This window comes from Sinocyclocheilus rhinocerous, unplaced genomic scaffold, assembly GCF_001515625.1.
Source record: "Sinocyclocheilus rhinocerous isolate Xijiao unplaced genomic scaffold, SAMN03320098_v1.1 scaffold611, whole genome shotgun sequence".
Taxonomy (NCBI): domain Eukaryota; kingdom Metazoa; phylum Chordata; class Actinopteri; order Cypriniformes; family Cyprinidae; genus Sinocyclocheilus; species Sinocyclocheilus rhinocerous.
Window position 1 is genome coordinate 682,471 of NW_015623515.1, and position 23,735 is coordinate 706,205.

At 36.0% G+C, this 23,735-nt stretch overlaps 1 protein-coding gene across 1 annotated transcript in view; it reads left to right on the forward strand.

Annotated features, from left to right (window-relative positions):
- The window catches only part of LOC107709062 (echinoderm microtubule-associated protein-like 3), a 35,668-nt gene that overhangs the window by 2,520 nt on the left and 9,413 nt on the right, over positions 1-23,735 (forward strand). The window contains exons 2-11 of the mRNA XM_016513491.1: positions 9,891-10,067; positions 10,215-10,326; positions 11,795-12,256; positions 15,365-15,478; positions 15,826-15,854; positions 19,524-19,553; positions 19,748-19,868; positions 20,586-20,735; positions 20,824-20,893; positions 21,424-21,534. Of these exons, the coding sequence (XP_016368977.1) occupies positions 9,891-10,067; positions 10,215-10,326; positions 11,795-12,256; positions 15,365-15,478; positions 15,826-15,854; positions 19,524-19,553; positions 19,748-19,868; positions 20,586-20,735; positions 20,824-20,893; positions 21,424-21,534 (1,376 nt within the window). The remainder of the gene's footprint in view (positions 1-9,890; positions 10,068-10,214; positions 10,327-11,794; positions 12,257-15,364; positions 15,479-15,825; positions 15,855-19,523; positions 19,554-19,747; positions 19,869-20,585; positions 20,736-20,823; positions 20,894-21,423; positions 21,535-23,735) is intronic.

The following is a 23,735-nucleotide window of genomic DNA, read 5'->3' on the forward strand; positions in this document are numbered from 1 at the left end:
CCATTGGTAGCGAGATTTATGGTAATGCTTTTTTCCTCAGTTGGTCAGAACAAACGTGGCAGACTTGTTACTTACTTGTTCAGATGACAATATACGGTGAAAATTCTTATTTGGGTCATATATTCCAAGACGTATGCTAGAATCTGTGATTGCGAAGTACAGTAAATATCCACACCGGTGCGGTGACTGACTGCCACACATACTCTTCAGAACATTAGATTCATCCGCGCTGGAGCCGCGCCGACTCACAACCCACGCACGGAAGATAATTCCACAAACAGCTGCAATTGCAGGCTTCAAACAGAGATGGCGACAAAGAGGCAAAACTTACGGACTGCAGCTTTAAAATAACTATTAGTCAGGTTGAAAACAGTACAAGTAACCATTGGATTACTAGTATTTGAAGCATAAGTACACTCTAAAAAATGCTGGGTTGTTTCAACCCAACTTTGGGTCAAATAACATTTTTAAATTACATTTTTAACCCAAAAGTTGGGTTAGTCCATATTTGACCCAAAGTTGGGTTGAAACAACCCAGCATTTTTTAGAGTGTATTAGTTGCATAAAAATGGATACTTTTTAATGAGTAAATGTTTATACTGCTTGCCATAGTGTGTCTGGTGTCTAGACAGCTTTGTTGGTTATAATGGGATTGTTGTAGTTTGTGAGTGTAGGTTTTCAGTGTTGAATGGGTTTCTGTAGCAGTGACACCGCATGTGCTTTTGTTTTGTTTACTGTTTGGTAACATGCCGGGCCAGTGGAGAGCAGTAAATGTCATGCAGGAAGCCCTCTTGGCATCATGCTTTTACCACAGATGCCTACTTTCTGTGATGGGCTCTCTGTCTGTCTCAAGTGCCTCAAAGTCTGCATCATGTCAGAAGAGATGATTGCCAGAGATAGCAGATAATTGGATGTGCAATGATTGGCCAGTTGACATGGTCAAAGTGTTTGGTTTTCCTCATGTCGAAAAATGTGCTTTAAAAGTGGGTTACTGTGGAAGCGGTTTGTAAATGCATAGATTTTGAATCAGATTATTAAAGAATTAGCTTGGATTTACACAGAAATCAGTTTTAAATATAACTTTGTTGTGCTTCCTGAAACTTTGAAAGGTAAATAGTTTTGCATAGGTTTCTAATTCATGAGACTTGTCAAAATGACATATCATTGACCTTGATAGCATTTTGAAACTCCTACATACACTAAAAAAAATGCTGTAGAAACAGTTTTCACTCAGAAATTGGCAGTAAATTTTACAAAGAAATGGCAAGGAACACGTTGAATTAAAGCTGAAACTTTGAAGTAGAAAAACTGTAATGGTGTTTTCTTGTAATGCACACTCCAATAGTTTTTGTTTCATTTCAAATTTCGAAAAATATTTTTTTTACAATGTAGGTTGTGTACAGAGTTTGACTTAAGTTTGGAAGATGTCAAACGCATGAGTTATTCTTTCTCGCTATGAATTTCTCACTACTCTTTCTTGTCTTTATGAATGTTTAGTGCTTAAGTTTCTGCCATGTTTTGAGAGGCATAACAATGTTTCTTTCATAGTGACTTCATAACAGTAACAGATCAAAATCGGTTTGGACGTAAAATTTCTTATGGAAAATTTGGATCGACTCTTGTCTAATTTGTTTCTGTTTATCAGTCAGATAAACATAACTGACGAATTTGTTTGGAGAAACACAAGAAAGCCTCTCAGCTAGTTAATATTTCTTTCTTCTACAAATAAACTTTGAAGGAGGTTGTATAAAGTTTTCTCTTGCTGTTTGTCTCATTGTGGGAGGTGAGAATTTGTGTTTGTGAGTAAGAATGAAGATGCAGGGGCGGACAGTGCCGTACAGGAAGTTCTGCCGTAGCCATGAGCGGTGCGACGCAACGCTGACAGGAAAGAGAGCAGCGAGAGGTGGGCGAACAGAAGTGGAGAAGTACCACACAGGGCTTATGATACTTTCATTTATTATATCATGGCTCAAAGTGAAAACAAACATTCTAATATTAGATTTTGATTAATATTAAAATTTGTGCAAGGCCAGATTTATCCCAAGGTTAGTTGAAACTGTTTTGCATAATCAGTGATTGGCAGTGGATACCAGATGCTTCACAGACTTGGTTCAGTTAACTGTTTTGCATGGAGCATATGGTTTTGTAAACCACGGTTGAGATGCAGTCGCTCATCGGTGATTCGTTTATTTTTAGTGTTTTATTTATTTGAACATCTTTATTTTATTTGGGCTTGCAGATCCTGCATGCACTTTTGCTTGGGGATCATAATTACTCCAAGCTGTTTGACTTTGTTCTGCATTGTTTTTTAAAGTGTGAATTATTTGTTTTTTATGTTTTTTGACAAGATAGGAGTTCAGTATCCCACAAAGCAATGCACTTGAACTCGCCTGCCTTCGTGCCACAGTAAACCAGAATCTTTCTTGGCTTATTGTTGGGTATGACTGCCAACTATATGCAAAATTACACATTAATTGCACATTAAAAATCTACACAATGAGGTCATGTGACAATGTGACAAACAAAATTAAGTTACAGTATGTGTAGCATTGCATAATGCATAGTGTTTCTCATACTATTTTAAAGGTGCCATAGAATGGAAAACTGTATTTACCTTGGTATAGTTGAATAATAACAGTTCTGTACATGGAAATGACATACCGTGAGCCTCAAACACCATTGTTTCCTTCTTCTTATGTAAATCCCGTGCATGCAAAAGACCACTGAAAAATAGGCGAATCAGAACATAACACCGATTGTGACGTTACAGTCGGGATCACTAATAGTTATGCCCCCAAACATTTGCATATACCCACCCATGTTCATTCTACATTACATTCTACCCGCCCATGTTCCACCAGCCGAACCTGCACAGCCGAATCATCAGAAGTTCTGCAGGTATTGTGAAGAAACAACCTGTTACATTACAGTACATACGATTTCACTTACCACATAAACAATGTAAGGAGAGATGACCGAAGATGATGGCGAATGATTTACAGATCCTGAGCACCACTGACAATGATCTTGTAAAATGTGTGGTAAGTACTGCCGCTGTAGTTTACACAGAGCATGTGCGATCGCAAATCTCGAAAGTGAAAGTAAAAAGCGATCGTGCATTCGAAAGCAGTTTCAATGCCCCGCATATTAATAGCGGCTCCCTGATGCCCGCATTTTATATACAGTATAATTACCCAACGATATAACTGCGAGAGACAGTATTGAAATATATATTTTCCCTGTGTTTCCTTCCTGCTGTGTGAGCTACTGAAATGAGCCGCACTGTGAAACAGCCAATCAGAGCAGAGCTCAACATTATTATTCATGACCCTTTCCAAACAAGGTAAAAACAGACCATTTCATTCTAGGGACAAATCCTAGGGTTGTAAATGGACATGTAAAACCATTTCTGGAGATTTTTTGCCCTTACCTAAGCCACATACCTTCTATAGATATCAGAGAACAATTTAAAATATTGTATCAATGCATTCTATGGCACCTTTAAGTGATGCTGTAAGCAATGGAATAGTACTCTATTCTGAACGTTCCCTCTGTTCAACGGTATTAGGTAAGATTATCTTTAATTAGGTTGCAAATGCACTGGCTTAAAGCAGTTTATTTCTGGAATTTTACATTTTTTGCATTACCATAAATTCACGTTGTAATGTCTACATTTACTGAATGGTTGTGAAATAAGATATGAGATGTTTATATGATGTTTCTTTTGTGCAAACAAGACTTTTTTGTTGTTTAGAATGGCTGATAAACACATTTTTGCATATGGGTTGCATTAACGAGAATGTGAAAGCAGAACACTTAGGGAAACGAAAGGGGAGTAAGGGAATGTAATTTGGGACATGGGTTGGCTCTGACGTTCAAAGAAACCATGCAGGCCAAATCCAGATTGGTTTCTCTTTTTTTTTTTTTTTTTTGAGTTTACAAATTTGATGTTGTGCCTGCATCTCTGCAGTTCTTTTCCTCTGTCACTTTCTCTCTCATATCAACGTGACTCTAAATGTGCTCAATGTTCCCAATGTTTCCGGCAAAATAAGTCCTCTTTGTTTATAAAGTTTTACAGACTGTATGCTTCTCTGGTCCTGCAAGTCTCACTGGACTCATTTCACTGGTCTCAAGCTCCACCTATCTGAAGATTTTCAGCTGAGATACAGGATGTAGAGACTGATGTCTCTCACATTTATTAAATATTAGGGTTTGTCTTGTGCAAGTGACAGGGTTATTATTTGTTTACTTTTGTTAACTTATTTGTTTTAGTTAATTGCCAAAGCAACATTTCAGATTTTTCTAATGAATCGTTTGAAGTTTTTCATCTAATATTTAAATTTGATTTCATTTCAGCTTTATTTCAATAGTTTTATTTTAATCATTTTAGTTTAGATAAACTGGCAAATGTGAGTGAGAGATCTCTCAAACATTCTTCCTCACCTAAGACTCATTTGCAATCTTTCGTATGCAGAGAGAAAGCGAAAACTACCAAATGAAAAAAAAACCTTGGGAAGAAAAAAACCCAGATGAACACAAACCACTAATTGATTCCTCATGTGCACATGAGTGCAGTTTGGCCAGCTCAAATCGCTGCCTGATAGATGTGGCTCAGAGCACAACTGACAGACCTTTATGAAACTCTTAAAAAGAAACTGGCTTGGTACTAATGAAACTGACCGATCTTTTGGCCGACATGTTAAGACTCTGCTGGACACTTTTAAATTTTAGACTGCTGCAGTTTTAGAAGCCAGAAGCATGAGGACAATCATTGTCCTCATTCTTCTGGCTTCTAAAACGACAGTACTGCAAATTCATGGAGGCCAATTAAAGTCTTGTTTACTGTCTGTTACTATCTCTGCCGTTCTCACCCACTCTTTTCTCAAATGGCAGACAGACCGTGCCACATAATCGTGGCCTTGTTAGTGCCAGTATTACCAGCCCACTGGCATTTTTTTCAGCATTTCTGTGTACATTCTGGCTTGATTTTAATAGGTGCAATCAAAAAAACAAACCCTTATCATTTCTTTTATGAGTGCTTCTTGACCATAATAGCAGCAAGGCATTTAGTACTGGGAGGACTACTGTTGGATAATCGTGCAGCATTTTACATAAACGCCACCAAGTTGAAACACTGTTTTTTTGCTGTTGAAATGCAGACATTTATGTCACATCTGAGCTTGCAAACTGTATTGATTGGGGTTGCATGCTAAGGCACGCATGACTATTACTATTGCTCATACTTAGAGTTAGTGATTTGACCAAACCCCAAGTATTAAACTTGGGCTGAACTTGCACCGTTTATGCTATGGAGATATATGGAACATCAAATTGGACAGCTTGTTGTGAGCTATTACTTTTCTGAGCTTTCAAACTTGATTTTTCTCATGGTGTATGATAAAAATAGAAAATAAAAAATAAAAAATCCCAAAGACTGACATTGAAAGAGGGACTAAAGCCATATCTTAGAAGCAGAATATCATATAGGCATCTTTTCACATCTAAGTTAAGGCTGCTCAAAATTCTGTGTGGAGATGTAATGCCGCATAAAAGCCAGATTAAATTCTGTCTGCTTTGACCCATTTTAGCCATTAGTATCAAATAAATTCAGCAATAGACATTTGGCATGGGCTCTTCTGACTTGGGCCACCCAGAATACTGTAACAACCACATTAACATCTAACAACCGCTCTGAACACCACTTTAGAAACATCACATTATCATCACGTTCTGTTCTGTCATTTACTGTTCATCTACACTCTAAAAAATAGGTTCTAAAAAGGGGGGTTTGTAGTGAGTGATGCAACAGAAGAACCTTTTTGAATTCCCCAAAGAACCATTCGGTGAACAGTTCTTAAAAATATTTTTTTTCTTTGTGTGAAGAAAGTTTTAATAATCCAAAGAACATTGTGTGCATTGAAAAGGTTCCATGGATTAAAGGTTCTTAGAGGAACCCTTGATGCCAACAAAGAACCTTTATTTTCAAGAGTGTGGAAGTAGTTATGAAGATTTACACCAATCCGAATGTGTGGGAACTTCACAGATTAAAGGGGTGACTGGAGTAAGTTAATGTGGAAAGATTGGATTCTTGAGACATCTGTCTCTCATTATTAACCATTTGGTAATTCTCATTCAAACAGGTGTTTATAGAATATGGTGAGTTATAACTTTGGATCTGTAAATGGTGGGCATCTGAATTGGATCTGTATAATTTCCACACACAGCTAGACTGAAGCACTTACCATGCAGAAATAGAGCACTTCTTTGTTCCTTTCTTTTGATTACTGTCCAAACCAGTCGGGCCATATTGTGTTACACTGCAATTCGCTGTAATGACAAACAAAGTACTTGGCAACTCAGACCTTTTGTTTGGTGACTGCACTGAATCTACAACAGAGAGAACATAGGTGGTCTTAATGTTGGAATCTTTAGGCCAGACCGCACATGTAAGTGACGCTAATTATTTCTGTTCCCATATTACAGTAGCGAGAACTGCAAGTTGCAGAAAACACAGTTAACGCATTCTTTACTTTTTTATTTTTTGAAGGAACAAAATACTGTAGTGAACTAATTGCCCATTGTTTGAAAACAAAAAGTATACATCATTCAGGCTTGATGTAAGTTGCACGCAGCAGTAGGCGCACAAGTAGCATTTAAAATTTGTCAGAAGTTAGACAGTTTCACCAGTTGCAATTTGTGTTGATTAATTGTATATATAATTGTACTGTACTTTTTTATTGTATCTTGTACATTGTGTTAGATTTTCTATTTAACATTTACAATATAACACTATTTATAATATTATACATGTTATATTTTCTGTACATTTTTATAATTCTATTTCTGGTTTATGTAAACTTGCAGGTTTTATTTCTAATTCATATTCATTTCTAATTAGGTTAATTTTATTCTATGTATGGAGAGTGGTAAAAACGTTTCACTGCATGTTGACCAACAGAATTTGAATGCTAAATACATTTCATTATGATCAAGTTTGTACTAGTTAAGCCTCTGGCTTTATTGTGTTTATTTATCCTTGGTGGTTTTTGAAAAAAAGATCTGCGTTACAATTATCCCTGTTGTTTTAACGTGAACGTGGTTTGCTCATATCTTTAAGATCTTAAAAGTCGTTTAATTCTTTCTTGTGCATGTATCTGCCTGTCTTCCATCTGTTAAGAGACTGTTGGGCCACGTGGAGTTCAGCCAGAGGTTGATGTGGATGTAAATATACAGTAGATCTGTTGCCACATCCTAGTTCATTTGTCTGTGTTGATCTGTGTGAAATTTGTTGAAATGTCAGACTAAATGGTCTTTGCAGCGGCAGCCCTGTAGTTGTTAATCCCTTTGTAATGTAAAATCTTCTAGAAAAGTGCTATTTAAAGGACTAGTCCTACCCAAAATAAAGTTATACAGGTTTGAAACCATGTGAGAGTGAGTAAATAATAAATTGTAATTTTGGGGTGAACCAGCCCTTTCAGGTAATAATGTTTTTTTTTTTGTCCGCAGATGTGACTCGTTGCCATCTGCAGTCAGAAATGAAAGTTATTTAATAAAAACAGGGCTATTAAATGATTTGTATCATAGTTCATCATGAATCTTAGGCTCGTTTAGTAGACTCACTATTAGTCCATGTTTGTGGCTACTGTGCACTCGCAGCACTTTGGCCCTGTTTAAATCTGTTTGGAGTATTTGTGCTTTTGGCCTCTGGTTGGTCTTGTGAAACTGAAAAACATGTTAGCTGGAAGAGAGCGTCCCACATCTTCAATGAACCCATTGTGGGAAGAAAACAGGAGTCACGGTTCTCATCCAGAGGCGTTGAATAGCCCTGTTTATGAGAAAAAGAGAAAGCTGAGGTTTAGGCTTCGTTTTTGTCCCTCTCTGAAAGCGCACAAAATACCTCAAGTTGTGGTTCAGGAAGTCTGGACCTTTGGTTATGCGCACTTCCTGTTGTATTTCAAAGAACTTGAGGCAAACATTTGCAACAGCTTGCCTAAATAAAATGGGTCATGCCTCACCTTGTTTTGTAAGAGCTAAATTAATATCTGACTGAAATTTAGTTATCATGTCAGACTGTAATTTTGTTTAATGATCAAAGGAATGTCATTGATTAGGAACCTCACAGAAAATCCTTTGCATTTGTCCTTGTTTGCAAAATGTAAATGTTACATTTTTATGTTAAAAGTCATAATAACAGTACAGTGCACCTATGACGAAAGGCATTGCGCCAGAATAAACTTTAAAATAACATACAAAAGTTTTATGTTCATATAAGACTAGTGTGATAAAATGTAATTACTAGTTACTATTGCACAGCGCATATAACAGAATATCCATAAAAATACTGAGAAATTCAATCACAGGATTTGATAATTATAAATTGCATTATAAATTCCTGTGATTGAATTTCTCAGTTATTTAGACAAATTTAAAAAAATTTGCTCAAATAAGTGTCTTTTTATGCAGATTAATAATGTATAAGCTTTTCATTTCTACCTTTAAACCTCCTGCAAGTGCATTACTGTAATTGCAATTTTTGCTTGTTTAAATACAGACTGAGAGGAAACCTAAAATTATTTTCTGTGGTAATCAACAAAATGCCGTTGATGCTGTCAATGGGGTTTAAACCGCATTGAACCGGCAATAAGGCACATCATGACACCTTTGAATAATGCATGTCTAAAAATAAAGCGTTTTCTAGACAATAGTCCAAGGCCAATTGTTGTTCCTACTGTAGCTCAGTTCTGTGTAATTTGGGTAGTAAAGGGTTATCATTTGAAGAGGAAACGCTTCAGGCTTGAAAAAAATCTTGCGGCAGAAATAGATTAGTCAATAATTCCAGGTGATCAAAGCAAAATGAAATGGGTGTGTTGGGGTGAGGCCAGTGTGTGATTGAAAAGTCTGCCATTTATTTATGTTTCACAGATTCATATTATAATAAAGCTTATTTTATTGCTATTTTATCTCATTGGCGGATTTTCTGACATGCATTTAGATAGTGGTCCCCAATGTGTTTTTTATTGGCTAATGCTGATATATTGTATATATAAAAATTACAAAAAAAAATTTTTTTTTTTACACAATGTTTATTATTTGAAAGCAGACACTGTTCATTAATAAGGAATTAATGAGGAAAACTTTGGATTTGGAAACTAGGTTGAAATAACCTACTGATCAGCCTGACAGATATATATGCTAAAAAATCATTTTGTCAGCCCTCACAGCTGTTACAAGTGGACTCAAAACTAAAACCATTGGTTAAACATTTTATTTGAGTTTTTAACATTACTGCTTTTTATGATGAGTGATGTGTAGTTAGTTGAGAAACCTTTAATGTTGCATGTAGATGTGCCCATGTGTGTTTGTTTTTGTGTGGCCTATTGTAACTAAGAGAATAGACATTTATCCCTTTGTAAATACAACAAACACATGCCATGTATTCAATAGATGCCTAGAATTCGTTGAAGCCTAGAGGGCAGAACATTCAGTCTGTAACAGTTGCACTTAAGACTCTTAATGACATTCATTCATGTAGATTCTATTACATTCCAAGATTTAAGCTGTATTCTGTTTTTTTTAAGTGAAGCTTTTTAGGTTATAAAGAGTTAATATTCACCCCAAAACGTATACACTTATCAACATAACATTCTGCATAGAGAAAACTAATCCTTCTTTTAGGACCGTTAACATTTTCTGTGTCTCATTGCTGTAATGCAAATAGATAATGATATATTATTTAAACTGCAAAATATTTAAGTTATATGAAATAGTATTATATGTTGTTCTGCCTTGGTTTTAATATTAAAAAGTGCATCTTCTTTTTATGTTGGTGCAGAATTTGTCCAAGACATGTCTTTTTGTGTGATCTTTATATTTACATTGTTGTTTTCTAGATGATGTGTCTGCAGAAAGCAGCACAGAGTTTCCTGACAGGCTATCTTTAATGGAGGTGCGCCTCCATGCACAGGAAGATGAAATAACGCTACTGAAGTCCTCATTGGCCGATGCCCTGCGTAAACTCCGCCTCCATGACCAACAGATACCCCTGCTTAAACAGCAGCTGATTGCTGGTAAAAGAAATAGTTTATTTCAGTGTGCTAATATAAAGATATTTCCACAGGTTTATTGGTATTTTAAATGTATTGCAACAGATTTTATTGCGTCGTTTTTCCTGAATTAAAGTTATCTGAATGTATGTGAATGTCTTGTGTGTACAGTGAACCCTGCTGCAGCCCGAGTGTTAAATCAGTCCTGTTATGTGGATGGATTCTCTAAACCTTGCAGACTGTCTTCAAGCTCTCTTGATGGGTTGCACCACACATCCAACAGGTATACAGAGGATTCTGGAAAGTGTTATTTGCTTTAATAATTATTTTAAAAGACAACACAGCAATTTCCTGTCTCAGTACATTATGTGTGGAGTTATAGTGCGAGGCTGGTTAACAGAAAACACAAATTCAGCTCACAGTCACAGTTGTTTATCAAAATATCTGTCATCCACCAATGAAATTCAGTTACATTTTGATGATATACTTGATTCTGAGAAGAAAAGCTCTGTGAAAATCAGTCTGGCCGCCCACACGTTTAATACAAAGAAGCAGAGCATGTTTGGGACATTCTGAACAGCTTCCAGGGAAAAGGAGAAAACTGTGTTACTTGTGTTTGTTATCATTTTAATATTACTTTAATGAGGATTTTCTAATTCGTATGTTGGAAAATGTAAATTACAGTTCTTCTTTTAGGTTTACTGCAGGTCTGCGTTACTGTAGTATTCTGGTTTAAAGAGTTGGGCTGGTAACTGAAAGGTTGAAGGTTTAAACCCTGCAATGACTGAACCTTGAACTATCACCACTGTGCCATTGAGCAAGGCACTCCAGGTTCCAGTAGCACTGGCAAGTGACTAAAAGTAATGAAAGGAATAGTTCTGTCCTCATTTACTCATCCTCATGTCATTCCAAACCACATGACTCTTCTGCTGAACACAAATAAATATATTCAAAAGAACATCTAGAAGTGCCAGAACATCAAGAAGAGCTCAAAACAACAAAAACAAATAACACTCTAAACCAGTGGTTCTTAGCCAGGGGCCGAGGCCAAGAGGGGCCATAGATTTGACTGTTGTTTTTATTGAAGTACACACAGTTCATGAAACTTCTAGAATCATAAAATGAATCATGACTAATTTAATACATCAATATTCCAAGTTTCTATTAGTAAAGTTTGAAACCAAGCAGCTTTGTCATAATTACAGCAGAAATGCTGAAAATATCTTTTTAGAATGCAGTGTATGGGCAGGTCTTCGAATATTGTATCGGACAACTGGGTCAACAAGACAAAAAGTTTAAAAACCACTGCTGTAAACATATCATTAAAGTAGTCCATTTTAATTTTTAGAGATCTTTTGAAATCATATGATAGCTATATGTGAAAAACAGACTAAAATGCTTGCATTGAATTCAGAAATAGTGCTTTAAATGTCTTTGGTTTCTACATTTCTCTCTGATTGGTACATTTTTTTCTTCTATTTCTCATACAATGCTATCATATGGCTTCAAAAAACTTGACATGCAAGTTTCATGGACAACTTTCCTGATGCTTTTTTTGTTTCATACATTTTATAGCCTCAAAACAGCATTTTGGATATTATGCAATATCTGTGTTTGTGTTCCATGGAAAGAAAGTCATAGATGTTTGGAATAAGTAAATGATTTTTGGGTTGTTCATTCACTTTAACCGACAAGTAGCATTTTGAGACATCCTTCATCTCAAACATTGTGTTTTATTTGTGTATCTATAGCCATATCTCAAACACAGCTGAAAATGGGGAGGGCGGGGCTAAAACCATTTCCAGCCACAAACCGAGCACTTGCGACAGGTGCACTCAGACCGAACCGTGGATCCCAAATCACGAGACTGTCCCGCTGGGTCTGACACGGGCCGTCCAGAGTCTCTCCCTGGAGGATGCATTACCAGAAAGCATCCCATTCGCTGATGAAACCCCGATCAAGCTCTGCAGAGAGGAGGAAGATGCCGATGAAGTCGAGAGGGGGAAGGACCAAACCTGGAGCTCCATAGTAGAAGACACCATCCAGCCCACCACAATCAGAACCCTTCAGAAACAACAGAGCAAAGGCAGCGAGAACAGCCAGGGCTCATGCCCTCAAACCCCAACATCCTCCTCGCCCGCACCCCCAAAAGAGCCGACATCCAGCCCACACGGAGGCCCACTCTCCCCCATTCGGGAGGGAGAGAAAATGCTGTGCGTTGACCCCTAAAAGTGGAGTCAAGCATTGGCTGGCCGCTTGAGTTCACTGCTTCTGGTTTTGGTGTTAATCCTAACATTAATGCTTATGTTGCTGCACAAACCAAAGTTACAGCTTGTTGAGCCAGTTTTGGCTCCCAGATTGAGCTATATTCACACAGAAGCATGAGTGGATAGTCAAGGAATCAGTGGGAGTATGTCATTTCGGTCAGCCCTGATTTTACTTGAGGTTGTAGCATCAGTTTTAGTATGAAACTCGTTACTTGTTTGACTTGGGACACATTGCCAGTGGATAAACACATTAAAGTAGAATCACAGATTCATGTTATGAGAATTCTTGTTTATTTAAACTTTAGTAACATTTTAAAAATATTTTCTAAAAAGCATAAGTTATACATTTGATCAGTTCATGCATTTCCTAGGAATCAATCCCATGACCTTTGCGTTTCTAGCGGCATGATCTACTGTTTGAGCTACAGCAATGTATCGGTCCTTAAGTAATACCAGAGACAGACATTTGTATCCCTAAGGGCACTATGACTGAATCGATGTGCTTCTGGCATTCATTCAGCTCTTTTAGAGCTCTGTACCAACAGAGTTTTACATTTGTTTTTGGATCTAGTTAATGCTTTGACTTGTTTGGAAACGTTGTGTGATTTATTGGGGCAGATGTCAGAGTTTTGGAGATTGTAGCTTTGAGTTTTTAGTAGGAAAAAGGGAAGACAGCTGACACCAAGTGTTTGTTCAGTTGCAGTGTTGATTTAGATAGGTATGCATGTCCGTTACCACAGTTGCAAGAATAGTACAGCATTCCGCAGTGAATGTAGCAATAATATTGTCATCAAGACCCGTTCACTCTCCTTCAGGTGAATACGGAACATATGAGATCACTGCTAAAGCCGAAAAGCTGTCATTGTGACAGGAATGTCGAAATGCCTAAGTACATATGTCAAAACAGCTCCTGGGAATCTTGTCTGTAACATGGTTTTGCAGAAACACAAAAGCTCATGATTGAGGCATTAAAATCATACTAACCCATCATATAATCTCACTTAATCTCCTAAACAAAGGAAATCTCTTGATTCATTGACTGATTTATCTGCATGCATGCTTTGGGTGGTCTTTCGTATAAATGTCTTCTTGGTTCCCACAAATGTAATGTTAAGTCTTGTTCCATGTAAACAGTGCTTTACAGATAATTCTGCCTCATCCCTTCCTGGTATCCTTGCATGCACGTCAAGCAAAAGGGTTATCAGGTTTACAAAGTTATGTGGTGCTAGAATGCTACGGCAGATTGTTTTGCAACAGAGCACCAGGCAAAACTAAACAATGCTTGCATCGTTAAACAATCATGCCTTGTTTAGTTTCATCGTATGAGGGAAGCATTGACCAATGAATGGAAATATGCAATTAAGATGTACAGTGTGAAATCCCTACTCATAATTAATTACTAATTTATGATAAAGTATGAACAGTGTGAGGCACTGAATAAGATAATGCAAGATTATGTTGACAGAGAGTTAAAAATGACCTATAGTGGCCCCTAAGCTTCTTAACGTCCAAGACTATTTCAGATGGTGGTCTGTAACTTGTCACTCTTCTGCTGGATTAGCACTGAATGAAAACAAAATGTGCAGTTTTAATAACATTCCATGCAGACAAACTCTGAAACTAACAGGTCACCATGAACCATGCTAGCACAATTTGAATGTTAAATGCATGACAAGTTCCATGCACTGATTAAGTGGACATTGACCATATGTTACATTCAAAACAAAGTTAGGAAACACATAGTTTACCTTGTTCAGACTTGTTTTTTGCCGTAAGGTGCTCTAAATTAATCTTGAATTTGGCTTTGTTTTAACAATATTTATAAAAGATTTTTGTTTGATATTATATCTGTGATATGTGAATATGATTTCTTTAAAATGTGCATTCATTTTTTGCCGTAAGGTGCTCTAAATTAATCTTGAATTTGGCTTTGTTTTAACAATATTGATAAAAGATTTTTGTTTGATATTATATCTGTGATATGTGAATATGATTTCTTTAAAATGTGCATTCAGTCAGCAAGAATTTAGCTTTTATTTAGCTAAAGTGATAGTAAAGACATTTATAATGTTACAGAAGATTCTATTTCACCTATATGAAATATCTTATGAACTTTCTATTCATCTTTTCCACAAAAATATTAAGCAGCACATACGTTCACAGAAATAAATTGCTTTTCAAAATATTTTCTAATAGAAAACAATTGCTTTAAATTGTAATAATGTTTCATAATATCGCTGTTTTTACTGTATTTTTGATCAAATAAATGCAGCCTTGGTGAACATTATAGACCTCTTTCAAAAATATGAAAAATCTTACTTTTGTACTGTAAACTACATAAGACTAAAATTCAATTAGACAAAAATAATTAAATTAACTATTATTTAATTCAAAATGTGTGCATTATCAATTTACAAGACTTCGTCAAATATTGTCTAATTTAAGTCAAATATTGTGCGAGCAGCCTGTGTAGTGCATTGGTGTAAAACTTATTTCGGCTGCTGTGTAATATGTGCCATATAAAGTGTGGCAGGATTCAGCTTTATTTAAGAGTGGACAGCCCCCTTTATCAGCGGAGTTTCACTTCTCTGTCTGTCACCACAAGTATCATCATTGATCACATGACCACAGATATTTCCTGTTTCATGTTGCTTTTATTGGATGCCTCTTAGGGGTATTCAGAAGAACAGGAAATAGGGTGTGCTAAAGGAAACAATCCCTCAGTGAGCACAGACTCATACTCCCACACACATAAGTTCAAATTCATTGTATCTCAAACAATTGCATTAACTCACTGATATCTGATTTACTTGCATGGTTTTGTCTGCATGATTGTGGGTTGTGGGTTTGGTAATGTGGGTGCATTTGCATGCTGCACATGTCCAAACTTGATGGGACACTTAAATGGAAACATGCTAAGCAAGTTCTGTCAGTTCTGTTACTGCATGTTAGCATGCTCATATCTGCATTGATGACTGCTTGCTTGCATGAGCTCTGTGCTTCTGATTTGAATGCCACATGCAGTGACTGACTAATGTCTCTTCTTGAGATCAGGGTGAGGAGGAACAGTGAGAAAAGCAGAGACTCCCAAGAAAAGACCAAACAGCGGCTTTCTAAGAAAGCGGCCTCCTCTACAAACTTACTCACACGATCTCCAAGTCTGGAGAGGTGAGAGACACTTCTTTTCTGTTCACGCATGCGCGTTCACATAACAGAATGTTTCAGAGTAAATAAATAATTTAAGCTCTATCAGCACAATCTATGAGATGCTGTCGGTTTCCGCAGAAAATCTGCTCATCCCTCAGTTTAGAAACAACATGCATGTACAATGGATGATTATGGGGCAATTGTATAAGGGGCTTCAAATTATATTTTTGTGAAAGCATCAGTGTAAACCGTATGTTTTTATATATATATATATATATATATATATATATATATATATGTGTATGTATGCATGTATGTATGTATGTTTTCTGCCATTCACTAATTAATTGATGTGTTTGTCTCCATAGCCGGGCAAAAGACCTCATCTCCAGTACAGGTAATAAGGCATCTCTCATCTCTCCGTTTTCTTCATTATTCTTTTTTAAGCATTTCTAAGCAGCATTGATCGTAGCAGCCTAGCTTTGTCCTAATTCAGGCTTGCATTAGGCCAGTGTTTCATCATTTTTTAACTTCAGTTTCAAGGCACCTCTGCCATTTGTATAGAGATAGTCAGTTACTCATGCCATTTACAATGCTCCTTTCTATTCTCATGTCTTGTGGTCTGCTTGATTAACTGAAAAGCTGTTATGTGTTACAAATGTAGGACTTTTAACCTTTCACTCATCATGTGGTCAGTTTCTGCTCAGTTTCTTAAAATCAGGATTGTCTGGTTTCATTTTCTTGAATATTTTTTTTTTTCCTCAGCCAAAGAAGGAAAACAACAAACGAACGTTTGTCTGCCTAAACAAACTGAAGCTATGGCTTTCAAGCAATTTCTTACGCCTGAACGAAAACAAATCAGAAATTATTTTGTTTGGTCCTAGGGTAAATGTTGCTTTTAATGTTGATCTTGGCTTCCTCACTCCATATAATACACAGTGTGCCAGGAACTTAGGCATTTTATTTGACTCCAGTTTAAAGTTAGATAAACAGATTTCAGCTGTATTTAAGTCATGTTTTTACCAACTTTATTTCTCAGTAAAGTTAAGCCCTTCCTATCTAAAAATAAATCTTGAAACAGCTATCTATGCCTTTTTATCATCTCGGCTTGATTATTGTAACTCTTTGTATTTTGGTATTTCTCAGTCTTCAATTTCTCGTCTTCAGTTAGTTCAGAATGCAGCCGCTAGACTGCTTGAAGGGAAGCAAAAATATGACCATATTACTCCTATTTTAATGTCCCTACACTGGCTCCCTGTCAAGTATAGGATTGATTTTAAAATCTTATTATTTGTTTACAAAGCCCTCAATAACCTGGCTCCTCAATACTTAACTGATTTGTTGCTTCCATATACCCCGTCTAGAACCTTGAGATCTTGTGACCTTGGCCTATTCATTGTCCCTAGAGTTAAACTTAAAAATTGTGGTGATCGCGCCTTCGCTACTGCGGGACCGAAGCTTTGGAATAGCCTTCCTCCCTTTATCAGACGTGCCCCGTCTTATTAGTATTTTTAAATCTTATCTAAAGACATATTTTTTCACCCTGGCTTATAACACTCCTTAGTATGTTTCCTGGGTATTTTACTGTACTCTGCTGATCTTATTTGTTTGTTGATTTCCTTGTTACTCTTTTATTTTATTTGTGTTTTATTCTTTGTAAAGCACTTTGGTCAACCTCGGTTGTGTTTAAATGTGCTCTATAAATAAACATTGTTGTTGTTGTTTTAATCTCTCACCTCACACATAAACCTATGGATTCAGAATAATGGGACCATTGCTCATAGCAGACAGTAATTGTCTTGATATTTATTGATGAAGGTGGTGAATTTATGCACGAGTGCTGCTTTGATTGCTGCAGCAGTGGTACTTTTAAATGAAATCGATTAGGAGGCAAACCGTCAGTTTTTCTAAGCTGACTGTTGGCACACTAGTCAAGTCAAGTCACCGTTATTTATATAGTGCTTTTTACAATACAGGTTGTGTCAAAGCAGCTTTACAGTATTAAACAGGAAAATAGTGTGTCGAAGGAACCAAAACTTCATCGTTCTCCTCTGGCCAGACGAAACCAGCAGTTTAATTCCATGCTGCAGCAAAGTCAGATTGTGCAGAGGACTCATCTGGTGCCCGTGGTCTTGTGTCGATGGCCGTCTAGGTGACGAGGTCTTCGCTGGGGATCTGTCTCTGAGGCTCATCTAGTTTTCATGGTCTCCGCTGACATTCAGGGCTGTCTAAAGCAACGCACTATAAGCAAGCCAAACACTCTCTGAAAAATTGCATCTTATAAATTATTTGAATCTCTTTTTTTTCACAGTTAAACCAGAAATGATTGAAATAACTAGTCAACCTTACTAATCCCAGCCCATCCAATATTATTTTAATTAGTTTGTGTTTATATACACTACTATTCAAAAGATTTTTTAAAAAGTTTTTAAAAGAAGACTCTTACACTCACCAAGGTTGCATTTATTTGATCAAAATGCAGTAAAAACGGTAACATTTTGTAATATTATTACAATTTAAAATAACTATTTTCTATTTTAATATATTTTAAAATGTAATCTGTGAGGGCAAAGCTCAATTTTCAGCTTCATTACTCCTATCTTTAGTGTCACATGATCCTTCAGAAATCATTCTAATATGCTGATTTTCTGCTCATGAAACATTTATTCTTATTATCAATGTTGTAAACAGTTGTGCTGTTGAATATTTTTACGGAAAACAGTGACACTTTTTTTCAGGATTCTTTGATTATAGCAGAAAAGAACAGCGTTTATTTGAAGTGGAAATCTTCTGTAACATTATAAATGTCTTTACAGTCACTTTTGACCAATTTAATGCATCTTTGCTCAATAAAAGTATTAATTCCTTAAATAAATAAATCTTACTGACCCCTAACTTTTAAAAGGTAGTGTATCTATCCACAGACCCCTTTCAGTAGCTTCATGGACCGCAGATTGAAAACCCGATTCATAGCAGAATAGAAATAGCTTAGAGAGCCGATTCTGTCTAAATGCATTGAGGTTCAGGGAGGTCACTGTGCATATAAACATTTATGAGCATGCATTACTCAGCACAGCCGACTTATAATTACTGTAACAAGCCATTAGTGGCCTCGTGTCTAATCTTTATATATTTGTTTGTTTATTCATTATGCGTGAACAGGTGCAGGTTTCCTTCAGCAGTGAGACACACAGGAGAGCTTGTGCTCACGCTGGAAATTTACTCTCGCTGGTTATGCAACCGCACTACTCTAGTTTTCTGTCCAGGATGATGGATGTGTGTTTCACTTTCCCTGCGTGCCAGATATTCACACCACCTTTACACAGCACTGCCCTGACCGTTTAATTTGTATGCGTGTGGCGTTTTAATAATTTATTCACCTGCATTTAATGGCTGGGAAAAATAAATGAGGGGTTTTATTTGAAATATCATGACTGCGCTCATCATCAAACATAAGTTGTTTTTCCTTCGGTGATGAAACTGACACATTTATGGAATGTTGTTTCGGCGTCACCTGGGCGACGTCCATCTGATAACACTAGCATATAAGGGTCCTTCTGGAGACGTATATGGTTTCAACTCAAAACCATATGATGCTTCTGAGGAATATGAGATATTACCACTTTCTCTTGTATCAAAACAACCCATATTATATATATATATATATATATATACTCACCGGCCACTTTATTAGGTACACCTGTTCAATTGCTTGGTAACACAAATTGCTAATCAGCCAATCACATGAAGATCTTTGAAAGTCAGTGATGTTGTGACGCAGACTTTGATTATTAGTTTCTGGCTGTTGCTTTTATTGTCATTCCATTGCAGTAGACACACAGATTGACTTGCTTGCCTCATTGCTTTTAAAAAGCCCTGTTAAAAACAGAGTTTTCCCCCTCAGTGCAGACCAGAACCAGGTCCAGACAATGAAACCGATGAGTCAGAGAGGTGTTCTCAGTGGAGCTCTCTGTAGAGTCAGTTGAAGCGCAATTGGGCTGCAGGAATTCCTGATGGGTTTTGCAGCTGCAGAGATAATGTTTGTTTGCATTTTCTCTTTTAACAGGATCTCAGGGGTCCAGGAGAGGAACTCAGAGTAGGTTTCAATCATGGTTTTGGTTCTAAGTAATTGGTGCCTAAAAATAATTTTGTATAAAATATTCATTTAGAATGTTTTAATTTATATAAATTGTATTCTTAAAGTTAACAAATCCGAATTATAGTACTCATTGCCACTCAGAGTCATTTAAATTTTCATGTTGTGCATTCTCCCATTTATTTTGCTCACAGGTCAGTCAATCAAGATGTTCATCCGTGGACGACCAATCACCATGTACATTCCTTCAAACATTCTAAACTACGAGGAGCTGAGAATGGATCTCCCTTCACAGAAACTGGATCTGGATTGGGTGTATCCTAAAGCAATTTTAGAATTTTTTTAAAGCTACTTTTATATTTTTTAAGTAATTAATTACATTTTAATTAATTGAAATAAATTAGATTTTAAATGAATTTACTTTCATATAAATTAATTGTAAGTAATTATAGAATAAATTATATAAAATTTTTACATTTAATATATTATATAATAATTGTAAAATACATGCAGTTTTATTATAAAACTGATTATATTTTGTATATATGTAATTCATTATTTTACTACGGATCTGTCTATCATCTATATAGAGAGAGAGATAAAAAAAATCTGATTCTAATAAAAGAGGGGAAAAAAATGCTGTGTATTTAAATTATATTCATGTTTAAATCTTTTTAAAAATTCCAAAAATAAACGCTATATTTTTTAAATACGTCTGTTTCATGCTTAGTCACCTACAGTTTGAAGCTGATAAATGTGCAGATAGTTCCCCTAACTATTGACTTATTGAAAGACGGCAGATATTCTTCCAATGCATAGACCTTATGCTTTCTCAATTTCATAATTTTTGGGTGTATACCCAAAAAAGCAAAGTCTGGAACAAAACCTGTTCTCTCTGTTATTTTGGAAACCGCATCAATCATCTTTTTCTTAAAAGCTTATATTACATCACGTTGCTAAACACAGTGAATTAGATTTCCTTTATATAATGTATACATATTAGCAAATGTTCCTTGACCTTTTTATTTTCAGCTATGGTTACCGGGGACGGGACTGTCGAGCAAACCTTTACCTGTTGCCGTCTGGAGAAGCAGTTTATTTTATTGCATGTGTGGTGGTTCTGTATCATATCAGCAACCAAACACAAAGACATTACCAGAAACACACAGACTGCGTCAGATGGTGAGTTTGAAGTGTTATTTAGATGTGCACCTAATTTTTTTTTCTGATTATAATGTTCTTACTTTTTCTTTTACTTGTTGGCATGTAGTCTTGCCATCCACCCAGACAAGGTGCGTGTAGCATCCGGACAGACAGCGGGAGTAGACAAAGATGGCAAGGTGAGATTTACATATGAATAAATCACATTTTACTGATTACCAAGATGTGATGCTATCATGTATTTTCAGTTTTACAGGGCAAATAATTAGTATGTTATTTGACATTGAATACTTTTGGGAAGTCAGAATTGTGGTGTGACGTGCTATGTGCCATATAAAAACTATTTTATACAGCATTTTACTAATTCCGTAATTTATTTATCTATTATTTATCATGTTGATTTTATGACCTCATATGCAATCGTAATATTTTTACTTAAAAAAAAATTATTTGCTAATGACCAGGGCCATTTTCAGTTGATGAATTGCACTTGTTCCTTTTTTTGTAAGATGCTTTGGATAATGTATGCATTAATGATAAATGCATAAATGTAAATTAAGCAGTGAAGGCAAAATGATTATAATTGTGAAAAATTAGAAAAAAGGTGTAGAAGTCTGTTATACAATCCTAAAAACATTAACCTAAAATTTTGAATAAAACAAACAGATAAACTTTGTGTGCTTTCTGTGTGTGCATGCGTCTTTGTCAGCCTCTTCAGCCCTTTGTGCACATCTGGGACTCCAAAACGCTAGTGACACTGCAACAGATTGGCCTCGGCACATTTGAGCGAGGTGTCGGAGCCCTAGCATTTTCCAGTTCAGTAAGTATTGCTTCCCATTCTGCATTCTTTCCAGTTCAAACACAGCAGACAGACAGAATAGACTGTTGTTCACATGTATTAAACATAGAATATAAATAATTATAAAATATGTAAAACAATACTATAATCCAGGATCCAAATCACTTCACAAACATTTCTAGACTAGAAACATTGAAATGGGGCAGTCTTTTGGAATATATATATATATATATATTTCCATGGTCATTTGCCAGTATTGACAACTTAAAGCTTTTGCCAAGTTATAGACAAGTTAAAACTAGTATTGCTCTTTGCAGCGCAATATTTGACCAAATAGGTAAAAATTACGGTTATTTTCGTCAGTTACTAGTGTTGAGCAATACTAAGAGCAATACTAGTTTTAACTTAAAACTAGTATTGCTTTTGCAGCGCAATATTTGACCGAATGGGTAAAAATTGCGGTTATTTTCGTCAGTTACGGAATTATAGAATTACAGAATTATGACATTTATTTGAATTAATTATGGATCGTTTGTTCGAGAGAGAGAAAGACGACAGTTGTGTGTGTGAATTACCTGCATATGTGCGTCTCTCTCTACAAACAATGAAGCTGTGAGTTTAGTTACTTAAACAGAGATTTGACCTCCTCATTGCTGAGGAATATAATGCAGTGATCCAGTATCTAAGCGGTTTTATTAATAAAAGTCGCGGGACAGCATTGACAACAAGTTTATGTTGGCCTGATGTGTGCGTGTGTGTGTCAATTAAAGCAGCGGCGCATTAATATAGAACGGTGATTAAACTGACTTGGAACTACCTGTGCATTAACGGTTTTAATCTGAATCAAGAATTCCAACAGAGACCATGGAATAAATTTACATTTACATTTAGTCATTTAGCAGACGCTTTTATCCAAAGCGACTCTGGAAGACCTGCCAAGAGAGCATTGCAATAGTCCAGCCTATTGCAATGCTTTCATTTCAATAAATGAAAGTAAAATACTCTTTAAGAGCACAGCAGTGCATAGTATACCTGTTGTAGCACATTGTTAATTTTTATTTCTTATGTTATTTTTAATTTAAATGTAACATTTTTATTTTAATGTAAGACTACGTTTTATTTATTTAAAATTTTACGGTAAATTTCAAGTTGCATTGTTCAAAATACCTGTAGTAGCACAGCAGTGCATACCTGTTTACATTTAATTGAGGTGGACTAGATTAGACTGTAATACAAATAGTTGAGTTTGCCAGGTGCATACAACATTTATGAGAGGTTTTTATGAAAGTGTTGGTCAGTTTGTCTGATGCTCACAAATGAGATCGAAAATACAGTAATAACATAAAAACAGTAGATAATTAAATAAAACAGTAATATTGTGAAATATTATCACAATTTTAAAACAACTGTTGAATAAACCTTTTTTTTTTTTTTACTTTTTCAACACTGATAATAATAAGAAGCACAAAATCCGCATATTATAATGGTAATAGCTGCAGAAAATTCAGGTTTGCCATCACAGAAATAAATTGCATTTTTAAATGTATAAAAATAGCAAACATTTATTTTAAATTGTAATATTTCACATTATTACTGTTCTTAATGCACTTTTAATAAAAATAACTGCAGCCTTGATGAGCGTAAGGCTAAGTTCACACTACACGACTTTAAACGTTGGCAGATCGCTGTGCTATTCAGACTACATGACTTGATTGTCTGTCTTTAAGTCGTTGTGGTGTTCACACTACGTGACTCTATGTAAATGATCCGCAACCGGGGGTTACACACTACAAAAGCTGACAACAACTCTGTCACCTAACGACTCTACAAACCACGTTTTGTCACGAAAACACACGCGAGAATTGGAACGGGAATGACGCGAAACAACACGTGAAACAGGAGTTGTTTATTTGAAAATGGATGTCGGGAAGAAATTAGCGCTGCAAGCTGTTTGCTCGATGAAAAATGTTGCTCCATTTATTGTGTCTAAACTTTTCTTAAAAGGGATACTCCAAAATGAAAATTTTGTCATTAATCACTTTACCCCCATGTCGTTCCAAACCCGTAAAAGCTTTCTTCGCCTTCGGAACACAATTTAAGATATTTTGGATGAAAACTGGGAGTCTTGTGACTGTCCCATTGACTGCCAAGTAAATTACACTGTCAAGGTCCAGAAAAGTATGAAAGACATCGTCAGAATAGTCCATCTGCCATCAGTGGTT